Source organism: Mangifera indica, chromosome 7 (assembly GCF_011075055.1).
Source record: "Mangifera indica cultivar Alphonso chromosome 7, CATAS_Mindica_2.1, whole genome shotgun sequence".
Lineage (NCBI taxonomy): Eukaryota > Viridiplantae > Streptophyta > Magnoliopsida > Sapindales > Anacardiaceae > Mangifera > Mangifera indica.
Genome location: NC_058143.1, coordinates 11884680 through 11897492, shown reverse-complemented (window position 1 = coordinate 11897492; position 12813 = coordinate 11884680). Strand labels below are relative to the sequence as shown.

Here is a 12813-nt window from a genome sequence, read left to right as displayed (position 1 = left end):
AAATTGTACAATTTGGTCTATTTGGCATCTCTCTGCAACCAGAGGGAGGTGCAGTTGCATTACGGGGCAAGATCTCCATTGGCAGACAATCACGTTGCCTTTGTTCCAAATGGGGGATAAGTTTTACAAGAACTGAAAGATGAAGAACTGAAGCCGCTGCCGCTGTTCCAAAATGCGCAAAATATGAAAAGGGGGAGAAGTTTTACAAGTTAGGGCTCGCAATCACGTTGACAAAAATGTATATTAAATGCAAATTGGTTAAACCTAGTTCTGCCGGTTTCAACCGATTCATCCAATTCGTCAATTTTAACCAATTTGATCGAATCAATAATTAACCCAGTTTATAAAGTAAATTGGACCAAACTTGCAGCTGTTATCTGGTTCAACCGAGTAAACCGGCCGGTCTGTTTGGTTTTCAAAACCTTGCAATAAAGATAAAGTTCATTCTTACTTTTACTATTGTGAAAGTATAATAAACATAAAAGATGATTAATAGTTTATAATCAAATGAATAAGAAATAAACCGATAATTGGATTCACCCAAAATTGGACTATTTTATAATATCCCAAGACAAATCTCATATAGATAAAACATGAGAGATATATTGAGTATGTATGAACATCTACAATACGTAGTTTGTGGGATCCTAAATTGTTAGTAGTCTGTGGGATCCTAAATTGTTAAAGAACAACACTATGCATATGTTCAAAAGCAATGGATTGTGTATCTATAATGGACAATATCTCAATAGTGGGCCGATTTATTAAATATGAATGTTAGCAATAATATTAGAGTCATTTCGCATGTCTTCGTAAGTGATACGTTTAGTCCTTTGATTGTCAATCCCAACAATAAGTATTAAAACTCAATGAAACATATTCATTAAAAAATACTTTATAATCATATATATAAGACAGTGAACACAAACCCATAAGTAAAGGATGCTTTCAAAAGTGGATACTGATGGGCAAATGAATAATGTGTTTATATATTAAGGTTCTTATCATAACAACTTGCAAGTTTGGGACCTATGAAAAAGGCGTTAATAATAACTTCTTCTTCACGTCCGTGAGATAGTGAACACAAACCGATAAGTAAAGCATTCTTTCAAAGGTGGATATCAATGGGGCATCGGAATAATGTGTTTATATGTAAAAATTCTTATCTTAACCACTTACAAGTTTTGGACTTGTGCGCATCGGCACATATTCATTGGAAAGTGCAAAATAACTTATTCTCCATGCTAGTGAGACAGTGAACACAAACCTATAAGTAAAGCATGCTTTCAAAAGTAAATACCAATTAGGCATATGAATAATGTGTTTATTTATTAAAATTCACATCTTAACTGCTTACAGGTTTTGTAACTTTGTGGATTGACACATAGTCATTGGGAAATGTGTTATAACTTATTCTTCATATCAGGGAGATAGTGAACACAAACCCATTAGTAAAGCATGCTTCAAAAGTGGTTATTGATGGGATACATAAACAATGTTTTTATATATTAAGATTCTTATCTTAACTGTTACAAGTTTGAGATCTATGTGCTTCGTAACTTATAGACGAAGTGGTAATCTAATCTAATTATAAAAAATAACAAATTAGTTAGTACAATATCATTATAATATAATTGAAAGTATATATAAGGTCATTCTTTGAGTTACAAGCATGCATGCTTATTGAAAAATAGGGCTATAGTTTCTAAATTAATTTTAAAAATAATCTCAATGGCATTTACCAAACAAACTAGTACAAAGGCCATAAAAAACCTCAAGTATAATCCCATAATGCTCCTTGGAATTCATGGACATATAATAATTCAACAGCCTTCAAAGATATTTGGCTTCTTCAATCCGTTTTGCCAATATCTTCTCAATCATGGAAGCTCTGAATTCTTCTCTCGGATCATAAGAGGACTCTTCTATGGCTACCATGCAATAACTTTAGTGATCCCTTCACTGTCTCTTTACTTTCTTCTCTCTTTGCGTCTTGCCTCTTGCCTTTCTACACTCATGGGTTTGTGTTCACGAAATACTTTATCAAGGAAGGAAGCTCTCCCTTGACGCCATGAATCCGCCCAATAAGTTTCTAGTTCCCTTATATGAATACTACTTTTCTCTTGGATTTGAGTAATAATTCTTGGGTTTGAATGACTCAAAAACATGATTGTATGATTTGGTACTATTAATTAATCATTCAGTTGGAAAATAGAAATTGAAATCTATATGTAGAAATTATACAAGCCTCTAATACTGAGTTCAATAGAAGTTTTTGAAGTAAACAAATGACAAAAATTAATATATGAAGAGAATTAATATTTGGAAAATAAGTTAAAAACCTTATTGAATCATCGTAAAAATAGATTAAATGTTTTGAATTTATAGACTTAACATAACATACCATCTAAAAGACACCTATCATTTACATAAAATTATATTAGAACAAACTAAAATATTTTCTTATTTGACACTTATTCTTAACTTAGTTAAACAGAATTTCCTCTTATTTGTAATATCTATTGGATTAGAGACATATTATCCTCTTTTATTTAGCCTTAGGACAACTTATATAAATCCCTCAGACTAGGGAGCTCGGCTTGTTATGATTAACAATCTTCTTAGACAATTGACCTTGTTCTAAAGTTGCAATGTGTAGTGAAGGCTTTGTGACATGCAAATTCTTAGACAAATTATGATACAACTTACGAGTAAAGTTTTCTCAATTACAACATAAATAGGAAATTGTGTGAGTGTAAAAATCCTAAGAGAGAAAAATGTAGTAGTATAAATGATAGTGGTGGTCCAATGTGGCTTTTCCAAACTTGTGTACAGATTAAGTTACAATTTGATAGCTTAATATGAGTTCAAAGGCTTGTTGAAACTCTTTCTTTTTTTTTTTTTTTTAAAGATTTTTCCCTTTTTTTCAACCCTTTTTTTTAGTAATCATCTTCTTAATTTTTATTTTATTTTTTACCATTCAATATCATTTATAAAATTAATGTTCACCATTTGATCAAATCAAACTCAAACTCTATATTTGAATTTTAAATCAAGTTTGAGTAAGTTTTTATTTGAGCTTAATTTGATTTAAATTCATGTCACACTGACTAGTAGGATATTCTGTTGCCCAATCAGAAAAGAAAATTCTATACCTTAATTTTTTCTCACAAAAGCAACATGATTGTGTTGTTACATACCAACTAATTATGAATAAAATACAAATCGTTCCTTACCTCAAAATTAATGTTCACAATCTCACGAAACAAACCATTGTATCCAAGGACAAAGTCCTTGTCCCAAAGTTTCATCCAAACAACATCGAGATATCACGAAGGCCAAGGTTTTCTGTAAATTCGGGTTATATTCTATTAATTTTAAAAAAATTAAATATTTATTTGTCTGATAAAAATTTAAATACATATTCACCTATTAAATATTATTATTTTTATCCTAATTAAATTATGATTTAAAAATTTTATTGAAACTTATAGTTTAGGATTATCTTTTAAATTTTAAAATTTATATTTATATCTTCCAATATTATATTTTCCAAATTTAAAAGTTGAGTTTCTTCCCTCCCTCAAGTCAAGGTTTGCAAGCTTTTATCTTTTTTTGGTATACAACTGCACCCTAGCTTTTTAAATTCATCTCTTTAGTTCTATTCTTTGGCAACCATTCGTTCTCTCCGATCATTGGCTTTCTCTCTCCCAATTATTCTCTCTTCCCTCTCTAATTGTCTTTGTTGAAGATAAAGATGATCGAAGAGGGAAGGAAGAGTGACTAGGAGGGAGAGAGTTGACGGCCAAAGGTGATGAATAGTCATTCGAGAGAAGAAGAAAAAAAATTCATGGAGGAAATTGACACTTTTCAAACTTTGAATAGAGAAAAATTATTGAATTTTTAAACTAAGGTATGAAATGTAATAAAATTTTATTTTTTTTAAATTTTTAGCTAAATGATTTTATTCCTGATAATAATAGTAAAATTTAACAGATAGATGGACATTTGAATTTTCAAAAATTAGCGAATAAAAGTATATTAAAGCTAAACCTAGGTTAAGAGTAGCGTTTTGGCTCCCACCCAAGGTTTGCTGAAATGACAATTTCCACCTGTTCAGTTTGAAAACCCAATTACCCACTCATCACTCATATCTGTCAAACTTTCTGTTAGTTTTCAAATTAAATTACTGATTTACCCTTATTCAAAGGATGATTCCCAAACACTCAATTACAGCTCAAAGCACGTAAATCCATCTCACAAACATTGAACTTTCTTTCAATTTTTTTTTTAAAATGCTTGATTTCTCCTTTCTTGACTCTTTGAATTTTCATCTTCGACTAGAAAAAAAATTCAAAGAAAGTTGGAGATGGAAATTCAAGCATTTATATGAAAAAAAGGGAAAGAAAGTTTCCTTTCACCCACCTCCATATTTATACCACTTCCACAGTTCCACGCTTTTGTCCATTTCTCACAATCTTTTCATCTTTCTTTCCGGTTTGGTGACCATCAACAGTTACAACCGTCCACCATGTCTGGGATGATGATTAATCTGTCAATTGGATTTTGACATATGTTACCTAGAAAAACAGGTATGGAAAACTTATGAAAGGAGATTTTAGTCAGAGATGGAAATTCAAAGAGGGCAGATTTTCTGGGTCTGCTGAGTCAAGATAGGAAAAAAAACAAGCATTTTGAAAAAAAAAAAAATTGGAGGAAAGTTTTACATAGGTTTACCTCTTTTGAGTTACAATTAAGTATTTGCGAATCATTTTTGAGTTAGGGATAAATCAGTAATTTAATTGAAAATTAACAGAATATATTAACATGTACTAACAGATATGGTAATGGGCGGATGTTTAGCTTTTTCAAACTTACCGTGAGAATTGTTATTTCACTAGACGTTGGGTGGACAATTTTAATTTGGCCTTTGGCCGGTTACACAGCCTAGTGCCCATGTTATTTCTGGCCTATCGCCTGCCCGTCTATTTACAGACTTCTCACTGTAATCAACAAACTGAAGAGTCAATGGCTTCACTCTCTCAACTCACTCAATTACCATGCAAAACCGTTTCTTTAACGTCACCTCATCAGCATCTCAGTACTGTGAAGCCTTTGATTCTTCCTCTAAACTCGGTCAAAATTTCGCAGAGAATCACTGAGAAGTAGCTGAGCGCAAGGCCGGTGTTCGTGACTCGGGCCGTGGACTATGACGAATGGTATCCCGATAAGGAGGACGAAGGTGCCGCCGTGGCCGTAACAGAGGAGGAGAAGCCCGTAGAAATGACGGAGATTGAAAACTTGAAGAAGGCGTTAATTGATTCGTTCTATGGGACCGATCGCGGGTTGACAACGACTGGCGAAACGAGAACGGAGATCGTTGAGCTTATTAGACATCTTGAAGCTAATAATCCGACTCCCGCACCAACTGAGGCGTTAACTTTGCTTAACAGCAAATAGATTCTTGCGTAAGTGCTCGTTTCCCTTTTATGGTTTGTGGGAAAATTATGGTGAAGGGATTGAATTTGGTTGTTTAAAATTGGGTATTTTTATGGCTTGCTAGTGCTTGAGTTGATTTGAATCTTTGATTTATTTAGGATGATATATCATATTTGAAACTGGGTAGTCAAGATTGAGTGGTTCGGATAAAATAAACCAAACGACTTATTCCCACCCAAGGTATAGTGAAAACCCAGTATGATATTTACTAACTTTCGAAAACCTAAATACTTACACATCCATTAGTTTTGGCTGTTATAATCGATGATAAAATCATCATTTAAAAATTTTTATTTAAATAAAGAAAAGTTATTTCTTTTTTCCCCTTAGTTTTAAAAACTAGTCATTTCTCTTTAACTCAAACTTTGAAACATTGTATTTACATCCCAAAACTTTATTCTATCTTTCCGGCCACTGTTCTTTTTGAAGTTTCTCTTCGGAAATCACCAAAAATATGGTCAAAATAGCCAGATTTTCTCACACAGATCTATACAAAAATCATACAAATCTGTGCGACTATCAATTAATCGCCGACACACAGATCAGTCAGACGATGTTGCATCGCGTAGATCCATGTGAGAAAATCTGACTGTTTTAGTCAGTTTTTTGTTGGTTTCCACTCTAAGAAATCACCATGGAGGGAGGGTAGATGCCGCCAAGGAGGAATGCTAAGAAGTACGACCGTTGGAAAGATGGAATTAAGCTTTTGGGGGTGTAAATGCAATGTTTCAAAATTTGAGTTAAGGGGAAATGGTTTGTTCTTAAAACTAAGGGGGAAAAAAGAAATTAATTTTTGTTTGTTTAAATAAACTGGGGAAAATGATTAGTTTTTAAAACTAGGGGGTTAAAATGAAATTAATTTTTCTTTATTTAAATAAAAACTTTAAATGACGATTTACCTCTGATTGTAATTGTCAAAACTAACGGATAGGTGAGTATTTGGGTTTTAGAAAGTTAGTAAGGATTACTTTGAGTTTTCACTATACCTTAAATGAGAATAAGTCTTTTGGCCAATAAAATATAAAGTTAAATTGTTTTATAGTTTAGTTTGAGTTTGCTGGTCAATCGTCAGATGATTTTTTGGGATTTGAAACAATATAAACTAGTCCTTGATCATACCCGGATATTCCCCTTATTAGGAGGTGAATTCAAGTCAAGTTTATCCCAAATTAGTTTGGAGTTTGGTTCAATTTAAAAGAAGCTACGCTCAAATTTCAGTCTAAAAGGAACTGAGCTCAAATTCAATTGTAATAGTAATGTAGCTGAGTCAAAATGGACTAGAACTCTTTGGTTGTAACTAAATCAAACTCTTCTAGGCTTATGAATTTAGTGAGCTGAATGCCCTCAAGTTCGAGTACAAAATTAATCGTTAGATTCAAACTCACCAAAACTATGCTTGTTTTGAGCCATTCGAGTCAAATTGACAATCGAGTTTGGATTAGTTAAGCTTGATTCTGTCTCCAACCCTATCTAAGAATCTGACTTTGGATATGTGTGGCCATCGGCTGCAACCTCCATTAGTACCAATGCCAAATATGAAGTCCCAAGTCCCAAGCGTGTGCAGGTTTCGCGTCCAGATTTGTAAGTCGGGGTTCATCTCTAATTGGCCATTTCATTTCTCTGTGTTTAGATCAAGTTTGAAGAAGGCATCATCCAGACTCCTTAGATATCGGACTCCATAGTTTTACCTAACAATGATATCAGACTCTATGGTTTTACCTGACAATGACGAATTTCTGGGACAAAAGATTGACCTTTCCCCATTGAAAGGCTTTTTTACCAGTCCAAGATACAGCTTCATCTCAATCTCTAACAGCGATGTGCAGTCTTGGTTGCTAACATCATAATGTATCAATTGAATACAAACATTTAAGAAACAGCCAAAAACATTATTGTTTCTCTTAGACTTGTGACTAATACATGGGTTTGAATGATTCAGAAACATGATTATCTGATTTGGTACTGTTAATAATTATTCTACTGGAGAATAGAAAGTGGTATTATATGGAGATATTATACAAGCCTCTAATATTGAATTCAATAAAATTCACAGTATATGAATTAATATATGGAGACAATTGGTACTTGGAAAATAAGCATGTTATTAAACATGATAAAAATACATTAAATATTTTATATTTATATTCATAAAAAAAACCTATTACTTGCATAAAATTTTATCAGGACAAAAAGTAAAATATTCTCTTGTTTGACATAAAATTTTAACAGAACAAGAGTAAAATACTCTCTTATTTGACACTCACTCTTGACTTGATGAAACCCAAAATAAAGAAAACACAGTCACACTAGTTTGTAATATCTTATAAAATTATCAGCCTCAACTAATATAAATCTCAGACTGGAAGCTTGGGCTTGTTATCGTTAACACTCTCCTCAGACAATTGACCATCGTTCTCAAGCTGCTTTTTGTGCTATTCGGTTTGTTTAGGAGCTTCTTGGTCTGCAAAGGAACCCTGTCTGGAAGCTGACTTCTTGGGCGGTGGAGACTTTGTGACACACCAATTCTTAGACAATCTAAGATGCAACTTGACCAAAGTTTTCTCAAATGCAGCATACATGGGAAAACTCGTGAGTGCAAATATGCTGACAGGAAGAAATGCAGCAGTATAAATGAGAGTGGTGGCCCAATGTGGCTTTTCCAAACGAACTATGAGCAATAATGTTGCTGCGAATGCAATCATTGTTGTAGCCAGTGAAATGAAGAGCAAGGAGAAGCCTATTGCGAGTTTTCTAGGGAGTTCGTGGAGGAATTCATCATACGTATAAGGCGATGCAAGGATGGATAAGAACATTACAACGGAGGTTAAGGAGCAGGCCAAAGCAATAACGTCCATGACCGTGAAAAGCAAGAAGAGAGTGCTGTTGAGGAAAATTGGATACCCTTGTTCATTAGAACCTCCAGGCACAGTGTAAGCAGCTGCAAAGACCACTGTAGCAACGAGAACAGCCACTGCAGAGCAAGACTGAGAAGTGCTTCTTATCCAATTCTGTGCTTGCCCGAGTAGTTTATTGTGCTTCGAATTGAATAGCTCTTCGCAAGTCTCCTTTACGTCCTTGCTGCAAAACATGGCGTAGTGGGCGGGCGTGATCTCCTTTACACGCTGCATATATAGAAACATAACTTACATATAAACACGTTTATTAGGTAAAAATCTTGTAGAAGAAAGAGCTAGGGGGCTTACTTTGTACCACTTTATCTCTTCCTGGAGTCGGTATACAGGTCCTTCTGGGTGACGCTTTGTAGTCCCTGGCTCCATGTCTGCAGCATGGTGTACAATGGTGTAGCCATTTTCGTCAACCTTTCGGACTAACCTTGTCATTGGTATTTCCATATTTTTCACATGATTGAAGATTTCATATTGACGGTGCTTAATTGCCACATGCAGTATGTTCTGACCCAGATCATTGCAATGCTCAACTAGCTGGGGACATACTTCTAGTATCTTGTTCACAATTTCTACTATTCCTTTTTCAGTCGCCAGCAATAACGGGATTGGCTCATAATCTCCTTTTGAAGACTGGTCTTTATCAAATGGAGACTCTGGGAACACTTGCCTATTAATGGTTTCAACCCAAGAAGAATCTTTTTTTATCAGTGTCTTCGCTAGTTTGTGAGCAAGTTTATGCTTTCTCTTTTCTTCCAAGATGTTACTCCTTGCTAGTGCACAGATTTTTCCCAGTAATTTAAGCCACCCTATCCGTGTTTAGGAGAAAAGAAGGTGCTCAATGCGCAAAAGTGATGAAGAGAGAAATTATGTAGAATATCCCTTAAGCGAACAAAAGAAAATTTTTACCTTTGGAAATTTTTGTAGTAGCTTTTTCATCATCATCACCGATTGGAAGGCCTATAAATTATAGGAATTAATGAATAAGATGTATACAAAAGGTCCTTTTAACATATCCTTATGCATACATTATCTTTAATAGAATTATGGAAAGGTAAAAAATATACTTACAGATATATATGACTCTGTGGATCAATGCGCCCCATTGATATCCACTTTTAAAAGCTGAGGGCATGGTTGCTAGTAGGTGAAGAGAGGTCCAGCCATCTCGGTCCTTGAGTTCTGCTAACGATTCATCCAGATTCAGTAAATATAGAGCCGTTTCTGAGAAAATTTGAAAAGAAAGCGCATCAAATATCAGTTGAATATATATTTCATTTCAAAGCAAAAGTACAGAAACTAGGTGGGTAGAGACAGAGACCAAAATGGTAGCCTTTGATGGCAGCATGCAGAATGGAGGTATCAGGCTCTTTTTTGATTGTTTCTTCTTCCATGGCACCAGGCTGCTCATTGGAGGCTTCAGGTTTGGGCTCTACCTCGATGAAGCGTTGGTTTTGGCGGTGAATATTTTTAAGCTTAGAATATTCTTCTTCAGTCCTTCCTTTTTCTTCTTGGTATATTAATCTTTTGTGAGATTCTAATGATGTTGCAGCTAAAAACTTCACCACCTCTATTTTCCCAAATGCAGCAGCAATAAAAAGCGGGGTTTCGCCTTTCAAATTCACAGCCTCATGGAGCAGTTCTACAAGTGGATCTTCAATATCTTCCACGGCGAGCCTCCGATGATGTCTGACCAAAGCCTCTACGGCCTCCAGGTTCCCATTGGCTGCAGCCTCATGAAGAGGTGTGTTCCAATAGTCATTTGTTTGTAAATAGACATACTTGACCATAGGATCTTTTTCGGAAATTTCAAGTAAAAATTGAAGCGGATCTTTGCTTTTGCTGAACACCGCCAAGTGAAAGGCATTGTCCCCGAAGGCCGTTACAGGAACTGACAGCGAACCAACATTATTCTCGTAGAAGTCCTTCAGAGATTTCCAATGGTTGTTCAGGGCTGCCTGATAAGGCACGTACAAAGCAGTGTTACTGCCCAACTCGTTTCCTCTACTCATTTCCTTCCCGTAGATGGAGACCAAAAAAACAATTAATGAAAGATCGATTGAGCTTAAAAAAATCGTTTTAAATTATGTCTTAGAAAAAGAATCTTAGTATTGCATATGTCAATAAAAATTTTAGTAAAATTAAATAAATATAAATATAATAACTAAACTTTGATTATTTAATTGGATATTTACTCATACGTGACTTTATTCTTAATACAAAATCATACTATTTTATAATAACAATCTTTTTGAGTTTTCAATTAAATATTTAAAATTAAATATACATAGTTTTATTTTATATAGTTTTATTTTAATAAGTATGGACCTATCAATTTTTTTATTGAAATGACCGAAATCTTATATTTTTTTATTAAGTAAACTGAACATTCATATTTTTCTATTAAAATAATAAAACTTTATGTATATCTTAATAAATATATCAAACAAACATAATTAGTATTATTTATTTTGGTTTGTTTTAAAAACAAAGTGATTAATTTGGTAACATTAATTAAAAAAATAATGAAATTCAATTATTTTAATAATAAAATTTGATAATTTGATAATTTAAATAATAAAATTTAAAAGTTTAGTTCTTTAATTTAAAAATATATATAATTCGGTATATTATTGTCAAATACCTCTAAATAACGTTATCCTATAATTATATATATACCCATCTATATATGTACTCATCTACCAATGTGTAGCTTTTTACATCAATATATATATATATACACACACACTATACACACACATATACTCATTTTTTTTTTTAAAAAGCCCAACGTGACTTTTAGTTTTCTTTTTTTTCCAGAAGAAACTAAACTTTATTATTTTTTAATTAAAGTATCAAACTAATATTCTTACATTTAAAACAAAATAAACGATATTAATTATTTTTGTTTGATATATGCAATCAAAAATACTAAAAATTTAATTAGGAGGTTCAATTTCATAAATAAAAAATATATAATTCGATATATTCATAAAAAGGGTTAATAATATATTATTAAGTTATAAATATGAATAACTTGAAGTGGAGAATTCTGTGATCTCACCTGAAGCTCCAATCGTTGAAGTGCTTCACATGCTCAAGAAAGATCTTAATCAAGCATACTGTAAAAGAGAGTAAGAACTATAAATAGTGCCCTCTAAAATCTGTGATGTGTGCTTTTGTATACAGGGAATCCTCGTGAATGATACTTTACTTAAATAATAAAGATAATGTTAAATGTATGGTGGACCACATAGTCGTAGTTGGTGGGATTGCATTAAATGATTTGGTGGCTTCCCACCTGTGAATATAATTTTCCCACCCAACAAAGCAAGGCCAAAAGACTATTTCTCACCTAAAGTGAACCCTGGTTTTTTTTTCGTTAATTTTAAAAATTTTATTTATTTACTTATAAACAATTAAAATTAATTGAGTTTATTAGTTATATTATTTTCTTTTTAAACTTTCAAAACTAACAATTTTCATCTAACCTAAGGTTTTAAAAATAACATTTTCCCCTATAAGGTTTTTAATTTTTCAGATTTAATTTTTCAATGACATCTATTCCTATCTAATGACTTCCAAGTGATGTCTCTTTTTCTCACTGTGGCCTCCTTCTAACAATCCTCCTTGGCGTCATCTTTGTCTCTAGACAAAGATGATTTGTCTTTACTAATGACGACATCGAGAAGGACTCTCAAAAGAAGATTACATTGGAGAGAAAGAGACATCGCCTAGAGGTCACTGGAGAGGAAAAGACATCGCTGAAAAATTTATTTTGAAAATTGGAAACCCTAAGGGGGAAAATACTGTTTTTAAAAATTTAAGTTGAAAAAATTATTAATTTTGAGAGTTTAGAGGGAAATGAAATCAAATTTAAGTTTATTTTTTTTAATATTACAGATAAAATAATGATTTTATTTTTAAAACTATTAATTTTAATTGTCTATAAATGAGTAAATATAATTTTTAAAGTTAACGAAAAAAAACTTAAGAAAACTGCATACTTTGGGTGAGGCATAGTCCTTTGGCGGCAAAGAAATAAACCATTTGGATAGGCAATATTGGCTTTGGGTGGCCTGCATTAAATGGCCTTGTAAAATTACTTTATCTCATCGACTGGAGGGGCTGCAAGAGTTTCTATAAATACACCCTCTGCTCTTCATTTGTAACGTACACACACCTAATAAGATTTTCATTCAAGCGTCCCAAGTTTTGCTTTTCATTTTTATTCTACGTGCATCAACTTCATTTATCTTCTTCTTCTACTTAAAGTTTAATTTAATTATAATATCCTTTACTCATATTTTTTTTATTGTATTTACAATATATTATTAGCATGATCAGTTTAGGTATATTTTAATATTAGTTATCTTTCAATTATATTATTATTTTGTTCGTATATCAC

The 12813-nt window shown here is 32.8% G+C and overlaps 1 protein-coding gene across 1 annotated transcript; it reads right to left on the bottom strand.

The window, feature by feature from the left end:
• Nucleotides 1-7931: 7931 nt before the first annotated feature.
• On the bottom strand, nucleotides 7932-10417 carry LOC123221476 (ankyrin repeat-containing protein At5g02620-like). The gene is made up of 5 exons (XM_044644323.1): nucleotides 9727-10417; nucleotides 9477-9629; nucleotides 9315-9365; nucleotides 8703-9214; nucleotides 7932-8621 (listed from the first exon to the last, which is right to left on the bottom strand). The coding sequence occupies exons 1-5, from the start codon at nucleotides 10415-10417 to the stop codon at nucleotides 7932-7934; spliced, it is 2097 nt and encodes a 698-aa protein (XP_044500258.1).
• Nucleotides 10418-12813: the final 2396 nt, after the last annotated feature.